This window comes from Peromyscus maniculatus, chromosome 5 (genome assembly GCF_049852395.1).
Source record: "Peromyscus maniculatus bairdii isolate BWxNUB_F1_BW_parent chromosome 5, HU_Pman_BW_mat_3.1, whole genome shotgun sequence".
NCBI lineage: Eukaryota > Metazoa > Chordata > Mammalia > Rodentia > Cricetidae > Peromyscus > Peromyscus maniculatus.
The window spans coordinates 21429990-21449197 of NC_134856.1; the positions used below are offsets into that span (position 1 = coordinate 21429990).

The 19208-nt window shown below is 52.3% G+C and overlaps 2 protein-coding genes across 3 annotated transcripts; both read right to left on the reverse strand.

Moving 5' to 3' along the window:
- Window positions 1-279: 279 nt before the first annotated feature.
- Window positions 280-13593, reverse strand: Il27ra (interleukin 27 receptor subunit alpha). 2 transcript variants are annotated; one of them, XM_042277447.2, is made up of 14 exons: window positions 13436-13593; window positions 13075-13192; window positions 11793-11950; window positions 11555-11709; window positions 10506-10662; window positions 10330-10403; window positions 6967-7150; window positions 6687-6875; window positions 3467-3568; window positions 3232-3390; window positions 1347-1472; window positions 914-1004; window positions 705-798; window positions 280-604 (listed from the first exon to the last, which is right to left on the reverse strand). In XM_042277447.2, the coding sequence occupies exons 1-14, from the start codon at window positions 13530-13532 to the stop codon at window positions 428-430; spliced, it is 1881 nt and encodes a 626-aa protein (XP_042133381.2). In that variant the 5' UTR covers window positions 13533-13593; the 3' UTR covers window positions 280-427. The 2 variants fall into 2 exon arrangements, with proteins under 2 accessions (XP_042133381.2, XP_076427969.1); XM_076571854.1 differs by lacking the exon at window positions 1347-1472.
- Window positions 13594-13944: 351 nt separating this feature from the next.
- Rln3 (relaxin 3) lies at window positions 13945-15914 on the reverse strand. Its single transcript, XM_006993082.3, has 2 exons — window positions 15716-15914; window positions 13945-14330 (listed from the first exon to the last, which is right to left on the reverse strand). The coding sequence occupies exons 1-2, from the start codon at window positions 15900-15902 to the stop codon at window positions 14092-14094; spliced, it is 426 nt and encodes a 141-aa protein (XP_006993144.2). The 5' UTR covers window positions 15903-15914; the 3' UTR covers window positions 13945-14091.
- Between the last annotated feature and the right edge of the window lie 3294 nt (window positions 15915-19208).

The following is a 19208-nucleotide window of genomic DNA, read 5'->3' on the forward strand; positions in this document are numbered from 1 at the left end:
CAGCCGTCTCCCCAGCCCCTGGAATGTGCCCTTTGACGTGGAATCCCCTCCTGGTTTGCTGCTCCCAAGTCGATCTTCCTAGCATCAAAGGCTGTGGCTGCGTGAGATGACACACACCTGTGATCCCAGCACCGGGATGCTGCGGCAGGGGGATCACAGGTTTGAGACCAAGACTCTGACACAGTAAAGAAAACAACAAAAGAGTTGGGCCAATGAGAATATTAATTCTTCCACAGAACAAAAAGACGTCAATGGTGCCGAAGCTAGAAAACAGAGTCGGTTGGGCATGGCGGCACCGCCTTTAGTTTCCGTTCTTGGGAGGCAGAACCAGGTGAATCTCTGTGAGTTCCAGGCCAGCCAAGGCTACGTAGTGAGATCCTGCCTCAAAAAACTAAAAATAAAGTCTAACCCAAGATAGGAACACAGGCTAGAACCTGGGGGCTGGAGGCCCAAGGCCCAGCTCCTCTGGTGTGGGTAGGAAGTGTTTCTCATACCCAGAGTGAAGCGGGGCAGAGGCTGGAGGGGACTCAATGATGGGCTCTAGCTCCATTTCCTCCACTTCCAGGATGGGTCCGTCCTTGGGTGGCTGGGGCAGGCTCACCTCCTGGGGAGACGGAGGCCGGGAACTCAGTAGTCCTCCCCTCCCACCTGCCCCAGCATCCTCCAGTTGGAGAGTGGTGCTCCCCCAGTTAGCATTTTCTCACCTTTATGTAAGGCTGGCCGGAATTGCTGTTGGCAGGGTCAGGAACCCTCTCCCAGATCCACTGGGGAATCAACTTGTGTCGCTGGCGGGGGCACCTGGCCAGCAGGGACCCAGTGGCAAACATGAACTTCCTGAGCCCCAAGGCCACCCATCCAGGGCCTAGCTGCTGAACCCCCACCAGGGTAGGGGTCCCATATCCGACGGTCTTACCTGGTGGTAGCCAGGCCCAGGCCGCAGCCCATCAGGATCAAGCCCCACAGGGACAGGACCCAAGGCAGAATCTTCCACATGACCCCATTATCTGTGGGTGGGGAGAATAGGTAGGGCCATCTTGAACAAGGGGTCTGGACATGGGCGGGGCTGAAGGGGCAGCCATCATGAAGAAGGGGCATAGGATGTGCTGACAGGCATGGGCAGGGTCGGGGAGACGCTGTTCCAGATGTAAACTGCTGGCTAATACAACAGCATTTAGAAGAAGCAAAGTGTCCTGAGGCAGACTTGGGGTGTGGTCCTGGGTTCTATCCTCAGTACTATCCTATACACATCCTCTCCATTAGAAGGCTCTCCACCACTGAAACCCACATTAGGACTTCAAGACACCCCCAGCCCGGAGTCGGCAGGCAGCCCCATCCCCACCTCATACCTGGTAGGTGCAGCCAAAGGCTGGGACCCGGTGGGCCCTGCCCTGCAGTGGTGGACACCGTCACCCACAGCTCGAAGGAACCCCAGTGAAGGCTGGGCAGAGTGACCGTCTGGGTATTACAGCTCACTGAAGGACAGGAGCAGAGGAGTTGGGGGGCCAGTAGTCATGCCCTGGGGCCTTTGCACATACCCCTTCCTCTGTGCGACTTTCCACGTGGCTCTGTCTCCGTCTTCTTTATTTATTTATGTGACACTATTTTCTGGGGCGCTTGTCCATAAGCATTGCCATGGCACACATGGGGAGGTCAGGGGTCATTTCTCACCGCCCATTCCACCATAGGAGTCTTGGGCTTCGTGGTAGGGGCCATCTCATAGCTCCTGGTCTGTAAATTTTGTCCAGTGTCACACTTCCTTAACCAATTTTCTGACCCCTCATTTAAAATGGACCCTCATTTTGTGCACAGCTCTAATAGCCATGTGGCTGATTAGATGCTAGGTCAGTTGTCTGTGCCTGTGAATCTCCCACTGGGGAGTCAGCTGCCTGAGTGATGCCCCCCATGCACAAGGCCCTGAGTTTGAACCCCAGCCCTGAGGAGGGAAGGGAATTGTCAAGGGCACGGCAGTGTGTGCCTGTCACTGTCAGGGGCACGGTAGTGTGTGCCTGTCACTGTCAAGGGCACGGTAGTGTGCGCCTGTCATTCCAGTTTCTCAGAACGCAATTTCCAGGTCGGGTTGAGATCAAGAGAGACCCTGTCTCAACAAACAAAAATTCAAGTTTCCCAAACCTACTGTAACCTCGTGTGCACAGTATTCGAGAAAGCTGCACCTTCTGAATGGGGAGCAGGAGGGGGTGCTGATGTCCCTGGAGTGTCCCCATGGTGACTCAGTTACTATTTACTCAGTCTCTGTGTGTGATGGCATAAACGTGGAGGTCACGTGGGAGTTGGTTCCCTCCTTTAACCATGTGTGTCCCGGGAATTGAACTCAGGTCATCAGACTCAATGGCAGGAGTATTAATTTGGTGAGCCATTTCACAGGCCTGAGAGGCAGATTTTGTAACAAGTTCAGACAACTTTTATGGTTAGGAAGAAAAGAATAATGGTTTTGTTTCTTCAATGGTGGGGATAAAACCACGGGCCTTGTACATGCTGAACACTTGGTCTACTGCTGAGCCACACTCCAGACCCTCACTGGGCATTCTAGACAGGAGCTCTATGCTGGGGCACTGCCCCAAGCCAATAACAATACTTTTAAAAAGGAATCTGTTCTTTTAGATTTTTTTTTCTTATGGGTACGGGTGTTTAGCCTGAATATCTGTCTGTGCACTGCATGCATGCAGTACCCATGGAGACCTGAAGAGGGCACCAGGGCCTCTGAGACTGGAGGACAGAGACTGCTGCTGTGTAGGTGCTGGGAACCGAACCCAGGACCTCTGCAAGAGCAGTCAGAACTCTTAACTGTTGAACCTCTCTCCAGCCCCAGGAATTTGTTATTACAGTAAAATATCTCAGGGGTAGCAGAAGGAAATAAAAATCACAAGCAGTCCTACAAGCCCTGTTAACACTGAGAGAAATTTCTCTTGGCATATTTGAGCCTTGGCTTTGCTCAGTGCTGGGCCCTTTTATTAAAAACAAAGCCATCTCAGAACCTGTGATCCTTTTTATACTTTTCACTTAATGAAATATGACAGGTATCCATCACTGTCAGCGAAGACACACTGGAGCCTTCACCTTTAATGTCTTGGTAAGCCTTTCAGCAGTAGCCAAGACTGTTATTGTCCTCTGGGAACTTGGTGACAGAATTCCCAGGTGCGGAGAAGGTAGGGACAGGGTAGATGACAGGCGGATCTTGGGGATAGAGGAAGGAAGAGGAGGCAGGAAGCTCACCATTCATGCAGACGGTGGGGAGATCTCTGCCCTGCATGCACAAGGTATAGTGAGCGACCTTGCCTCGGAGCTTGTGTCTTGGTACCTCTCCCCATGCCACAGCAGGTGTCCCTGAGGGGTCATCCTGGAGTCGCCAAACTGCTGGCCCAGCAAGGGGTGCTGTGAAGAAACCCAGTGTGTCAGCACCTCGTGCAGTTCCCTGAGACCCAGCCGCACCCTAAGTGACACTTCTTACCTAACTCCTCCGAGAATCCCCAAACTGAGGGTGCGGCAGCTAAGCCCTCTGGGAAGACCGCAGTCACTGTAATTCGATAGGGGACCCCTCCTTCGAAATCCCCTGGAGGGAACAGGAAGAAGAGACCATTTACAGCTGGCTCTCCCTCCCCAGGGCAGAGCTCACTTACAGGAGCTGTCACTGGGGCCCCTGGGGGGACCGAGACTGAAGGGAGAGAAAGCAAGCTGTAAACAGCACAGGCAGGCGAGTCCCAGCTGTGTGCAGTGACCTGAACCTGTGGGGCTCTGAGGCTGGACTGCCAGAGAGACCCTGCCTCCGAAAACTAAAGAGCGGGGCTGGGGGTGTGACTCAGTGGGCAGAGGGCCTGCCTGGCTCGCACAAAGCCCTAGTGAGGTCCTCAATAAAAGCGGCATGTCTCTCGATCACTGAGCCGTCTCTCCAGACTCTTCATTTTTCACACAGGGTCATACTATATAGTCCTGGCCAGTCTTGAACTCACAGAGACCTGTCTACCTCTGCCTCCTGAGTGCCAGGATTAAAGGCACTGGTGCAGGGCCACATGCCCGTCATCCCATCACTTGAGGGGCGGAAACAGGAGGGGCAGAAGTTCAGGAGCGTCATTGGCTAGTGAATTCAAGGCCAGCCTGGGATACAGGAGAGTATTGGGGTGGGGGTGGGGTAAAACTAAAGCAATATCTGGGTGTAGCTATACACACCTTTAATCTAAGCCAACCTGGTCTATACAGGGAGTTCCAGCCGGGCAGGGCTGCACAGTGAGACACTGTTTCAAAAATGAAAACAGGATTAAAGGGCTGCGTGTATGCAGAGAGGTGGCTCTGGGCTTAAGCACTGGCTGCTCTTCTAGAGGACATAGGTTCAGTTCCCAGCACCCACAACCATCTGTATGTATGTCAGGAGGATCTAGCACCTTCTTCTGGTCTCCATGGGTACTGTTCACACTTGGAAAATATTTTCATTCAGGCAAAGCACCCATACACATAAATAATAATGTAAAAAATTTATGGGGTTAGGGTTTAGCTCAGTGGTAGAGCAAGCGCAAAGCCCTGGGTTCGGTCCTCAGCTCCGGAAAAAAAATATTTAAAAAATTATTTTAAAAAAGGGGGGGGGGGATAAGAAGCCAGGCATGGTGGTATATACCTTTAGTCCCAGCACTTGAGAGGCAGAGGTAGGTAAGTTTGAGGCCAATCTGGTTAACAGAGTGAGTTCCAGGGGAGCTAGGGTTACACAGAGAAACCCTGCCTCAAAAAAAAAAAAGAGAGAGAGAGAGAGAGATAGCTCCATAGGTAAGAGAGCATCCTGTGCTTACAGAGGGCCCAGATTTGGTCTCTGGCACCATGTGTATGACTCCAGCTCCAGTGGCTTCGGAGTACCTGCCCCCGAGTGCACAGACACACAGACACACAATTAAATTGTTTAAAACCCTTAAGAATAAAACCACACAACACGTGGAGTTGTGAGTCCAGTCTCAAATGGATACACCTACAAACCACTCCTGAGCCTTCGCTCACAGGCACCCAGTAAGAGGCAGACGGACTGTAAGAGCCAGAGGGTCGGGAGTTTGCTGCCAGATGTGTCTCCTAGTGAAGTCAAAAGCTGCACGGCTGCTGCCGGGCGGTGGTGGCGCACCTTTAATCCCAGCACTCGGGAGGCAGAGGCAGGCGGATCTCTGTGAGTTCGAGGCCAGCCTGGGCTACAGAGGGAGATCCAGGACAGGCACCAAAACTACACAGAGAAACCCTGTCTCGAAAAACAAAAAACAAAACAACAACAACAAAAAAAGTTGCACTGGTGAAGTCTCACCAGCATGACTGCCCAAATGTGAGCTGAGCAAGGGCAACACCAAAGCAGACGGGGGACCCCCCACCCCCACCCCCGCGGAGGCCTCAACCCTACACAGCCGCTAAGGAATGCATGCAGAGAGCAGGAGACAGTCTTTCTCAGGGAAGAGCACAACAATTGGGTAGCCAATACCAAACAGTCAGCCCTGGGAACACACAGGTAACACTATACAGACCGAGCAAGTTGTATTAGGACTACATGTGTATAAATATGTGTACATACACGTGCAATAACAACTCATGAAAAAGAGGCCATGAATTTGAAAGAGCATGGAGGGGTGTATGGAACGGTCTGGGGGAGGAGAGGGCAGGGGCAAGTGCAATTCTATTATTATCTCAAAAAAACTAAAAATAAAATAAGTAGGGCAGTGGTGGCACACGCCTTTGATCCCAGCACTCAGGAGGCAGAGGCAGGTGGATTTCTGTGAGTTCAAGGCCAACCTGGTCTACAGAGTAAGATCCAGGACAGCCAGGGCTACACAGAGAAGCTCTGTCTCAAAAAACCTAAAATGAAGTCAGGGCTGTTCCTGAGGGGCCTTGATTCTCCAGCATTTGTGGTCAGGAATGCTGCTGTCAGTGACCACATGCCCCAAGGCCGGGTAATAAAATTACCAGTACAGAGAGGCATGGACACAGGCCTGCCCTGAGGACACTCCTCTCTAGAGAGTCAGGCTCCTGAGGAGGGCCTGCCTCTAAACCGCTGTGCCTACGAAGTGGGCCAAAGAAGGAATGTTCCAGAATCATTATCCAGTGCTCTTCTCTCTTTCTCCCCTCCTTCCACATGCCCCCTCATTCCTGGTTCCGTTCCTTTGGTCTTCCTGTCTCCTCTTCCCCTCCCTCCCTCCTCCCTCCCTCTCTCCCTCCCTCCATCTTTCCCTTCCCCTTCCTCACTCTCCCCCTTCCCCCTTTCCCCCCCCTCACCCAGGCTGTCCTAAAATTAGTAAATAGTGATCCTCCTGCCTCAGCCTCCTCAGTTCAGATGTAGACCACCACGGCCTAGGACTCCTCTCTTTCCATCCAGTGCACACACAAGCTCCAGCATCTCACTTCCGATTCTCCCCCACTGCCTCATTTTCTTCCTTCATACCTGAGACACTCGCCCAAATATCAGGCCTCAGTCTAGAAGCCTTCAATGGCGTCTGGAGTTTTCCCCCATAATGCTACAATCTGAACCTTATCTGGCTTCCTGTGTCGGCAGGTAATCCCTCTCTGGCACAGACTCCCACCAGGGCACCATGGAGAAACCCACCCATAGAGGCAGCACCATGTTCTGAGTGCTCCAAAACTGAGCTAAAGCAATCTCCGTAAGTGTCCAGCCCCGGGTACCAGGCGATGGGATCCCAGGGGCCCCAGGACCTAACCTGGTAACGAAGTGCTGAGGTTTTCAGTGGGGAGATGGATCCAGCTGAGCTTGTCCAGGCTGTCACCATCTCGAGCCCAGTCCACCACATACACCCACGGTTCCCTGGTCCCTTGTCGCCAGGTCACCAGTAGCCCTGGGCTCCCATCAATGCTTCTGACGACCACATCATGGGGGGCAGATTCTGGAGCTGGAAGCAGGAGGAGACATCTTGACTGTTCATTCAGGAAGTCTATCTTGTCCCCTAAGGAATTGGACAGAGGACGTTTACATAGTTTTACCCAAGCAGACCAAAGACAGGTTGGTGAGAAACGGCCCGTTGGTGGTGTTGACAGTGGACACCACAGCCCACTCCATCAGTGCGGGGACAGGGGACTTGCAACAAGGGACCTCTTCTTGAGTCGTGGTAACATCTCCAACCCCAAACCAGACTCTGTAAGTCACCTGCACACAGGGTCCTGGGTCCTGAGGTGAGGAAAAGTTGAGGTTAGCATCCCTCCACTTTGTTGAGTGTCCACTATTTATAATGGCAAGACACCTGCTAAGTCAGGCGGTGTGGCAGCATGGGAGACCCTGTTTGTGGATGTAGACACTGAGCCTCGGAGAAGTTTACAGAGGTTTACAGTGAAGGGGTAGGGAGGGAAAGGAGACGCCCCGAGGGTCTGAAATCTAAGGAGCTTGATGTGGTGGCTCATATCTAGAATCTCAGGACTCAGGAGGCAGAGGAGGAGGAGTTGCCACAGTTTGAGACCAGCTTGGGCTACATGTGTCCCTGTCTTAGGAAACAAAAGTCAATGTGTAGCAAGCAGGGTACCGACTTTTCATGGAGATAGCTTTGACTGTGCACTCATGGCCCTGCTCTGTTCTGCTCTCACTAATGCCAGCTTAGGTAGCAATCAGACAAGACTCTAAAAACAAACAAAACAACACCACCCTGGTCTTGGCACTTGAGTGTGCTGACTGGATTTTTTGAAAATGCTCATCTCTAGGACTGGAGAGATGCTCAGTTGGTAAAGGACTTCCTGTGCAAGTATAAGGACCCGAGTTCAATCCCAGCACACATGTTTAAAAAGCCAGACATGGTGGCATGCTTGTAACCTCAGCGCTAGGGAGGCAGAGACAGGTGGATCCCTGGGACTCACTGGCCAGCCAGCCTACCCTGGTTGACAAGCTATAGGAAAAATAAAAAACAAAAAAAAACATGGTGGTCGGAGCCTGAGGAAAGATAAGAGTCCTCGGCCTCTTCATATACACACCTAAACACATACAAACACACATGCACTAATACATTGCCCTTTTTCAAGATTGTGTGTGTGTGTGTACACACGTGCGCGCACGTGCATGAGCATGTGTGTGTTTTGGGGTATGTACACATGACTTCAGTACCCAAGGGGCCAGAGGATTCCCTGGAACTGGAGTTATGAGCAGTTGAAAGCAGCCTGATGTGGGCACTTAGTATCAAGATCACAGTCTCTGCAGGAGCAGTAAGCTCTCCTGAGCCGACTCTCCAGCCCACAAACCTTTATCTTAAATACCAAATTCTCTTCTTTTTATTTTATGTGTGTGTGTGTCTGCCATGGCACATGTGTGGGTCGGAGGACAGCTTCTCAGGAGTTGGCTTTCTCTTTCCATTTTGTTTAAGTGGCGTCTCTCACATTTCTGCCACTGTGCTGGTCCAGGAGCTAGGGGGCTCTTCTGTCTCCGTCCCACTCACTGGATGAGTGCCGGGATGTATGTCACAACACCCAGCTTATTGTGGCTTTGTTTGTTTGTTTGTTTGTTTGTTTAAGATTTATTAGCCAGACATGGTGGCACAAGCCTTTAATCCCAGCATTCTAGAGGCAGAGGCAGGTAGATCTCTGAGTTCGAGGCCAGCCTGTTCTACAGAGTGAGTTTCAGGACAGCCAGGGCTGCAGAGAAAGCTTGTCTCAAAATAAAAAACAAAAAAAGGTTTGTTCATATATTTTTGTGTGTAGGGGTGTTTTGACTGCATGTGTGTGAGTGTACCCTCAGAGTCCAGAAGAAAGCGTTGGATACCCTGGAATTGGAGCTACAGTTGGTTGTGAGCTGAGGTGCGGGTTCTGGAAACTGAACCCGGTCCTCTGGAAGAGCAGCCAGGGCTGAGCCATACCTCCAGCTCCACCCACAGCCAGCTTTCTACACAGTTCCTGAGACTGAACTCTGACTCTCAGGCCTCCCTTGGCCCTCCACCCCTTGTTTCTCTCTTTTCTTTGAAACAGGACGTCACAAATAGAGGACGTCACAAATAGAGCCCTCAAACTGAGTGTACAGCAAGGGTGACCTGGAACTGTTGGTCCCCTGGCCTCCTGCTTCTACCTCTCATTGCCGGCACGTCACATCTGGCTCATGCAGCGCGGCACACAGAATCCATGACCTCAGACATCCCGGGGAAGCTGTACTTCTGGACTGCGTCCCAGCAGGACCTAAGAGCTTTGAAATATTCATGAAAGGCTCCTGTCCTGCTGCACACCCCCGGCTCCCTCCCTTGTGGCTTTGTTACTTCCTCCCCAGTGGAAACTTACAAGGATGGAAATGTGTAATAGTTTAAGTGATTCCAGAAAACTCCAGCAAGGAGCAATGTCTAACACCTTCAACACCACACTTGGGAGACAGAGGCAGGTGGATCTCTGTGAGTTAGACAGTATAAATGTACACACACATGTACACACATACATGCTTTTACATGCATGCAACATTTACACACCTGCATGTAAATGTGCATGTACACATACATGCATTCAAGTGCATGCACCCCTACATCCCTGCGTGTATGCATGCATAAACACACGTGGAACTAAATGGATGGCAATTGTGTGGCTCCAGGGTCATATATGTTTTATTCTTTGCAGAGGTCAGCCATGCCCAGCAGACATTAGATGTTCAATAGTGTATTTTTTCATTGCTGAGTATGGAGCCTGGGACCTCACACATTCCTACCTAGTGGTCTGCCACTGAGCCCCCCACTGTTTTATTTTATGTCACGTGCATTGGTGTTTTGCCTGCGTGTGTGTCTATGTGAGGGTGTCAGATCTCCTGGAACTGGAGCTACAGAGGGTGCTGAGCTGCCATGTGGGTGCTGGGCGTTGAACCCGGGTCTTCTGGAAGAGCAGCCAGTGCCCTTAACTGCTCAGCCTCTCTCCAGCCCCGAGCCCCCTTTTGAATTTTTTTTTTTTTTTTGCTTTTCAGACTAAGATGCCTTGACCTTGAACTCACTCTGGCTGGTCTTGAACATGCAATCTTCCTGCCTCTGCCTTTTGAGTAGCTGGGATCACAGGTGTGGGTCACCTGGAATCAGGAGGACTATGACACTGTCCTCTGCCACCTGCTTGATGGAAGCACCGGATCTACAGCACAAGTGTTACATCTTGCCAAGATGCACTGCGATCATGTCCTGATTCTAGACTTTCATATCTGCTGTCTCCTCCCGGGGACACTGGATTCCACCCCACACCTCAGATCTCTCACGGGTTCACGGTCGGTGGAGACTTTCTGCCTCCCCCAGCACGGCAAGAGACCCCTGCAATCCAGGAAGTAACCTCCAGGGGGCAGCAGAGGAAGCCATCACTGCTTGGGCGTTCCCCGACCCCTGCAGAGAACTAACTACCTTCGGACTTGCAGTTTACCTTCCAGAGAAGCAAGGCTGCACCTTTGCCAGATGTTTCACAGACGGTGCCCGATACCCACAGATCTTCAGGAGCTGATGAGGACGAGGAGAAGCGGGGACAGTTAGACGGACACGGCTGCCTGGCCTACGGTGGGCCGAGGCCCAGGAGTGCAAGACAAATGGAGACATCCTCACCCAAGAACGGCGTCAGGAAGGACAGGTCCGGGCTCCACTCGCCCCATGGATATCCGCTCTCCACGCGGCAGCGGCCGGACACCTGGTAGCTGGTGCCAGGTTCCAGGTTCTGCATCTCAACAGGAGTCAGTAGGTCTGTCGTCAGCTGTGGCTCCAGCTGGGAAAAGGATGGGGAAAGTGATGGGGTAGCCCTCTGTGCAGAGACTTCCTCTTTTTCCAACGCTATGATCCGGGGTCTGGCACAGGCTAGCCCTCTAACACTGAGAAGTTACAGTAAGCCCTGGGAGTGTGTGTGTGTGTGTGTGTGTGTGTGTGTGTGTGTGTGTGTGTGTGTGTTCAGGTGTTGATGTCAAATGTCTTCCTCTGTAGCTCAATTTTTTTTAACACAGTAAATGCATGTTCTTTTTTTAATGATTTATTTATTTATTATGTATACAGTGTTCTGCCTGCATGTATGACTGCAGGCCAGAAGAGGGCACCAGATCTCATTACAGATGGCTAGGAGTCATCATGTAGTTGCTGGGAATTGAACTCAGGACCTCTGGAAGAGCAGCCAGTGCTCTTAATCACTGAGCTGTCTGTCCAGCCTGAGATAAAATTTTTAACTGATCAAGAAAGTCATGCAGGCCAGGTGTGGTGGTACACCCTTCAATCCCAATGGGGAGGGCAGAGGCAGGTGAGTCTCTGTGAGTTTCAGGCTAGCCAGGGCCACACAGTGAAAGCTTGTCTCACTGGCTCCCACACTCATGAAAAGATACCCAGGCAGTATCTAGAGGTGGCAATGAAGCCTGCTGCCCCAGAGCTCAGGAAGCTGAGGCGGAAGGATCGCGGCTTTAAGGCCGGTCTGGCTGGCTGCATGGCTACACAGACAGACTCTCTCAAAAACAAGAAACAAATGAAAAGTTTGCTTGTGAGGCTATCTATGTGAGTTTGGGGGGATTCTGTGGCAGGTGCCAAGTGGGCCTGTGCTCTCTAGGACTTGGGGTGCTATCCCACCTACCGGAGATGGAGTGGAAGGAAGTCCCGCCCCAGCCGCCCCGTACACTCACCTGGGTCCACTCTTCCTCCTGGCATCTTTTGTACTGGAATTGACAGAGGAGAACCTTATGAGTTGGCCATGGGGGTGGTTCCCACAGCACAGTGGCCTCCAGGGGTTGGTCCTCAGAAATCTCCACATCAGAGAAGATGGGCGTGTCTGGCTTCACTGCAGATAGGAGGCCAGAGTGCACTGAGCTCAGCCCTCCAGCTACCCTCCCACCCCTGAGCCTCACCCTCCCACTGTGTTACTTTGGGTTTCCAAGTTCACAAAGACAGGGGACCAGAGTGGTTGGCCATCTTGGGTCGCCCAGATGAGGAGTTTGTCGGCCATGGTGTACTGTTCCCGGGGAATGGTCACCCAGCTCTGCCTGGAAGGCACCTTCACCTCCTGGGTTCTATTGGAATGGCTGTGAGGAGACATGCAGGGGAGAGACACACGTTGGCACAGGCCGAGCATCCCTGCACCGACTTCCTGCCCTCAGTCTGCTCTGCCGGTGTTTGAAGCCCCTGCTCTATTTCAAAGTGGTGTGGCCTGAGGCAAGTGACGACTTAACCTCTCGATTCCTCTTCTACAAAATGTACACAATATGTGCACATCCTGAAAGAGCTCAACAGTGGCCCAGGTGACCGTCCACACCTGTTGCCCCAGCACACCAGAGACGGAAGCAGGAGTGTTGTCAGAGACAGCCTCACACAGTGATACCCCTCGCAGAAAACACGCCCTCCTCCATCCCTCCTGCATCCCTCCTGCATCCCTCCTCCATCCCTCCTCCATCCCTCCTGCATCCCTCCTCCATCCCTCCTCCATCCCTCCTCCACCCCTCCTCCATTCCTCCTCCATCCCTCCTCCACCCCTCCTCCATTCCTCCTCCATCCCTCCTCCCAAAGTCCCTTTCGATGTCCTCTGCCCAATGCAAATGGAGTTTCCAGACACACACCTGCACCCTGCACCCCGCCAGGACCAGCTTTCATTGTTGTGATTCCAAACACTACACCAATTTTGAATTAATTAATTAATTTTTGGAGACAGGATTTCATGTAGCCGAGGCTGGCCACTGATTATGAAGCTGAGGTTGGCTTTGAACTCCTGACCTTCCTGCCTCCATCTCCCAAGTGCTGGAATTGAAGGTGTGTGCCACCATGCCAGCTTAGACTGGTGGTGTGTTCAAAGAGTGAACTAAACTGCTCCAAAAAGTCAAGCGATCTGCCTGATGTCTGCGATATAAACCTGCTTCCTAGGCCTAAGCATTTTCCCTTTGCCATGTGCCTCCCTCGCTGATGGGCAGAATCAGTCGTGGGAGGCACGTGTCGTCGTTACTGTGGTTTGGTGGGGGGAGCACACTTAAAGAGGGAAAGTGACTGATCCAGAGTTTATGCGGTAAGGAAATGAGTGGGACCTGGTTGAGGGTCTTGAAAGTGTGGAAGGAATTCTCAGTAGCTGGATTCGGGGGTCCTCTTAACCAAAGCCAGTTGAAATCCGAGTGGCCATTCCCCGTGCCTCAGTTTCCCCAGACCACTCCAGGTTACTCACTACTTCTGACTCTGGTGATACAGCACAGGTGGAGTCTCCAGGTCGCCCAGAGGTTCCCAGGAGCAGTTCAGGATTCCAAAGGGTCCGACGCTGTAGCACTGCAGTGGACCAGGGCTGCCTGTGGGGGCGCAGAGGGCCGGGAGGGCCGCGATCAAGTTCTCGGGGCCTAAACGTGCCAGACTGTGGATGCGTCCATTCTCCGGTCCTGCGAGGGTGTGGGACCGGAGCCCAGGACCTGGCACGTGCTGGGATAGCGCAGAGCGATTCCCGGGCCCCTCCCCATCCTGCTACCTCCTGCTGTCGCCTGGTCCCCGCCGCCCTAAAACTGTGATCCCAAACTGGCACTCACGAAGCCTCTCACCCTGGGGCCGCGTCCCGAGCAGCAGCGGCAGCAGCGGCAGCAGCGGCAGCAGCAGCAGCTCCAAAGGCGTGAGGCTGGGAACCCGGGGCCCGCTCATGGCTCCCAGGGACAACAGACACCTCCAGGCCTGGGGCTTGCAGCTTTCGAGAAGGAAGACACCCCGCCCCTGGCGGGAAGTCCCCAAATCCGCCCACCCCCAACAATGACACGCACGCGTGCAAATGCTCGGAACTGAACCTTTATTTTGTGGTGGGAAAGTCTGAGTACTGGGGGCCCCCGCGTCCCCAGCCCTGGGGTCTGCAGCAGAGCACTTTGGGTTGGAGACCGAAGGGAGAGGAGCAGGGGGCAGGTTACACTGGCCTGGCCGGGAAGCAGAGCGGCAATTAGGTCCGCACAGGGCGCGGGGGCTCAGGGTGGCCAGTTTGGATAGGTGGGCACCTGGCTGCAGCCAGGCTCTCTGGGGCTGGGGTTGGGGAGGGGAAGAACTCAGCCGCGAAGATCAAGTTTCTGTTTGGCTAGGTAGGAGTGTGGCCCGGAGCAAGGTGGGAATGGGTTGGCACACAGCGTCTTGGCGGAGGCTTCAGTGAATGCTTTGCCTATAGGAATGGTCGTGAGCATCGCAGGTTGGAGGCACCGCACGCTTCCCCATCCGGGTCCTAGCACAAGCTGCTAATTTGGCTCTTGCTACAGCCCCACTCGCAGCAGCTGCTGGAAAGGCCAGCCAGGACATCTCTGCTGCCCCTCACCGCTCCGGGCGCCCCTTGCCAGCTGGGTCGGCTACCATAGAAGGCCTGGGGGGATTTGGTCAGGGCTAGCCACTCGCTGGAGCCCACAGCTTCGTCCAGTTCGCTGGCCAAGTGGTCCGTGTTGGCTTCTGCATCCGGGAAGAAGTCCCCTGCAAAGCGGAGGAAGCGTCAGGGCTCAGAATGTCGGCTCCTGTCTGACCAGGCTATATCTCTGGTCTTGAGGATCGAGGTGGCTGTTTAAAATTGTATTTCTTGCAGTCCTGGGCTCTGTTACCAGTTTCAATACTAAGCCTGACTTTCCTGTCACGGATTTTACGTAGATGAAGGTATGCATTTGGAAGCTAGGATCCCTAAATTAGAATCATAAATGAGATTACTTTTCTGAGGTTCGGTTTTCTTTTCCACGAAGTGTGTGTGTGGGGAATAATAGCTCCTACTCTCTTTGGTTTTATCACGAGTGGGGGACTTAACGCCACTAAAAGCACAGTAATCTTGGATACACGCTGGACCTCAAATGAACGTCGATCATTCTTGACTGCCTTGATCGTCCACCACATTAACTTGTTCGGTCTACTCGGTGACAGCCGCTGACCTGGCTGCCACCTACTATCCAAATGAAACGGTGGCTCCTCAGTGAGCTTGCGTAAGGACTCACCATTCGGCCCCAGAGATACCGTTTTAACCCAGGCACGCTCCTGTCTGCACACACATCCATCACCCATCTATACGTTCGTCATTCACCCATACATCACTCCATCACCACCATCATCTTCCTCCATTTTTGTTTTTTTGAGAACAGGGTCTCAGGCTGCCCTAGAACTTGTGACCATCCTGCCTTAGCTTCCCCGAATGTGGGGTTCTAGCCCAGTGCAAGCCTTCATCATCTCCCTTGCCTCTAAGGAGCTGCACTCTCCTGGCCTCTGCTACTCCAACCACACTAAACTGTCTACCCTGTAAAGAACTCTGCCAGGTCTCACCCACTGTGAACAGTCTCTGCAGGGGGAGCAGGGACAGAGAGTCCAGAAGGTGGCAGGATCAAGGCCTCCAGCCCCTCTGCCCACTAGGCTAAAAACCCTGCTGTGCCCTCACCTTCAGGCACCTCCGGATCAGTGGCACCTCTGCTCCGTGCTTGGAGCCACGCTGCACACAGCCAGGACTCAGGAAAGGGTGGCTTGGTGATTCTCACTTTCCCACTCCTGCTGGTAAACCCAGAATGGCTGGCTTCCAGCTGTCTCAACCTTATAATTGTACCACCCTGGTCTGGGGGAAGCTAAAAGGCCAGGCAGAGGTGTTCCCACTGCATATAGCTAGACAGGAATTCTATTCTTCCACACCTCCCTTTTTTTCCTTTGAATTTTTAAAACTGGGTCTTACATTGGAGCCCAGGCTGTTCTGAAATGCAGGAAACTTCTGCCACCACCTCTCAAGTGTTTGGAAGTTCAGTGTGCATCAGACCTGGCTCATACGTGGCTATGTGCCCACCTGGCCACCTGTTCCAGGTTGATTACCCCCTCCCCACCCCACACACACTCACCCAGAGAGTCGTGGGCCAAGATGTCTGCCCTGCGCCATCGTGAGCCCCCGCAGGTGAAGATGACCGCTCGGATGAACTCGCGGCCACACAACTTCACTCCATAGGGCGCTGGCCTCGCATCAGCCTGCAGCTGCAGAGTCCCAGTGAGAGCCCAGGAAGCCAGCAGCAGCAGCCCGAGCGTTGCCATGCTCAACTGAGATGCCTGCGACCGAGGTGCTCCTTATGCACCACCTCTGTCCCCCCATTTATACAGGCTGGCTCTCAGCCTCGCCCGCTGACCTGAGTTATCTTCTAGCAGAGGGGAGGTAGTTGGCAACCTGACCTTTACCATCTCCTTGCAAAGAGATAACCTTTCGTGCAGACAGGGTGACATGGCTCAGCTCTCTGTCATCTTCCGCACGGAGAAACTCTCGTGCTCTGTCTATTAAATGCTGGGATCATAGGAGTAAGCCACCTCCTCCCTCCTTCCCTCCCTCCCTTCCTTCCTTCCTTATTCCCTACCTACCTACCTACGTACCTACCTACTTATCTATAGACAGAATCTCCTAGCCTGGCTATCCTCAAACTCTGGCATCAAGATCTCACTGGGGCTGGATGGATGGCACAGTAGATAAGAGACGTCTTGCCCTTCCAGATGGCCTGAGTTTGGTTTCCCGCACCCAAAGCAGGAAGCTCACAGTTGCCTATAACTCCAGTTACAGGGGTTTGACGCCCCTGTCTGGCCTCCTGTGGGATCTGCATGTACATGCTCTACATACGTGCACATATACAGACATAAACAACAATAAAAAGCACACCTTAAAGCAAGGTCACTGTCCTGCAGGACAGCTGTGACCCTTGACCTTTCCCCTGGATCCTGGGGGCCAACTCTGCTCCCTGTACTCATGAGGCTGAGGCAGGAGGATTGTGGGAATGTAGAAGTGTGAGACCAACCTGTGCAACATAACGAGACGCTGTCTGAAAAAACAGACAGGCTGGGAGGCTGAGGGATGCCACGATGCTGGCTGCTCTTCAGGGAGCGAACAGGCATTTGGTTCTCAGCACCCACCCTGGGGGGCTCACGATCACCCCAAACTCCAGTTCCAGGGCATCTGATGCCCTCTTCTGGCCTCCAGAGGCATCTGCATTCATATGCTACACATAAACTTGTTCGGGCACACACACATCAAATAACAAATAAATAGATTTTTTTAATATAGTGGTAGAGCAATCAATCCTCATTGCTGAAAAAAAAATAACAATAAAGACAGAATTCCTACCCAGTACTGGATTAGTCAGAGACTGCACATCCCAGATTGGCCTCCGACTCCTGAGTGCTGAGGTGACAGGTGTGACTTTGCTTTAAAATTATTATTATTATTGCCAGGCATGATGGCTCACAGCCTTAATCCCCATCACTCAGGAGGCAGCGGCAGGCAGATGTCTGTGAGTTTGAGGCCAGCCTAGTTTTCAGAGTGAGATCCAGGACAGCCAGAGCTCTATTGTATGACCCTGTCTTAAAAAGCTCAATTTTAAAAAAATTATTTTAGAATTATGTGTATATTTTTACTTATGTCACTGTGTGTGTGCTACATTTACAGGCCAGAAGAGGGCGTCAAAACCCCTGGAGCTGAGCCATAGGGTTTGCTGCTGACGTGACTGCTGAGAATAGAACTTGGGTCCTCTGCACAGGAAGAAAATGCTTTTAGCCACGGGGCTGCCTCTCAGCCCCAATTTACTATTATGGGGTTTTGTTCTGTAGTTCTGGATTGCCTGGAATTTACTGCATACACAGAATTGGCCTTAGGGCTGGAGAGGTGGCTCAGAGAAGCACTGGCTGCCCTTCCAGAGGATCGGGTTCAATTCCCAGCACCCACATGGCAGCTCACAACCATCAGTAACTCCAGTTCCAGAGAATCTGATGCCCTCTTCTGGTCTGTGCAGGTACCAGGCATGCATGTGGTGCACAGACATCCGTGCAGACAAAACACCTGTGCACATATAAAAATCATTTTAAAATAAAATAATTTAAAAAAAAAAAAAAGTCTTGAACCTGTGGTGAACCCTCCCACTTCTGCCCCTGCAGAGAAGTGATTAGTGATATGGTTTTTCTCTTATTTTTTTTTCCTTTGGCGGCAAAAGGGAGAGATGGGAGAGGGTGAGAGAGAATCCAGGGAGAAGAGGAGGGAGAGAGAGTGAGAGGAAGAGGAGGAAGAGAAAGAAAGGGATAGAAAGAAGGGAGGAAGGCACACACACACACACACACGCACGCACGCACGCACGCACGCACGCACGCACGCACGCACGCACGCACGCACACAGTTTTCAGGCTTGGTGGCAAGGACCCTTACCCACCCAGACAGCCAGCCCTCCCTGGCAGCACTGCTTTGCTGTGTGGCAGGGTCTCACTCAGCTGCCAGGTCGCCCTTGCACTTATTCCGCAGTCTAAACTGCCTTGACTTTGCCCTCCCCCTGCCTCAGCCTCCACAGAACTCGGCCACAGTGCTTGCTCTGGGGCCGGCTGGGGAAATGTTTGCGGTCAGCCCGTCGGCTCTGCTTTGCAGTGTTCGTCAGTTTCTGGCTGATTTCAAGCTGTCAGTGAGATGGCAGCTCAATGTCCTCAAATCTTTCTTTAAATTTTTTTTTTTAAATTTTTATTTACTGCCTGGTAGTAGTGGTACATGCCTGTAATCCCAGCACTCAGGAAATAGAGGCAGGCTGATCTCTGAGTTCAAGGACAGCCTGGTCTACAGAGTGAGTTCCAGGACAGCCGGGGCTACACAGAGAAACCCTGTCTCAAAATACCAAAACAAACAAACAAACAAAAAAAAAACCTTAAAAAATTCTTTTGGATTTATTTTATTTTATGTGTATGAGTGTTGTGGCTGTATGTCTGTCTGTGTCCCACCCTTCTGAAGAGGTCAGAACTGGAGTTACAAAAGGCTGTGAGCCCCATATGGGTGCTGGGAACCTAACCCAGGTCTTCTGGAAGAGCAACGACTACTCTTAACCACCGAGTCATTCTCCAGCCCCAGCATTTCACTTCATTTTATGTGGGTGTCTGTGTATGTGTGCCCGAGTATCACATGCATGCGTGTGTGCCCGAGTATCACATGCATGCGTGTGTGCCTGAGTATCACATGCATGCACAGCCCTTGGAGCCAGAAAGGGTGTCAGATCCTCTGAAAAGGTAGCTGCAGACAGTTTTTTTATTTTTATTTTTTTATTTTTTTTTTTTTATTTTTTGGTTTTTCGAGACAGGGTTTCTCTGTGTAGCTTTGCGCCTTTCCTGGGACTCACTTGGTAGCCCAGGCTGGCCTCGAACTCACAGAGATCCACCTGGCTCTGCCTCCCGAGTGCTGGGATTAAAGGCGTGCGCCACCACCGCCCGGCTTGCTGCAGACAGTTTTTAACCATCATGTGGGTGCTGGGAATCAAACCCAAGTCTCTAGAACAGTCACTATGCTTCTTAACTCCTGACCTGTCAAATTCTTGAAACATTAACTAGTACATC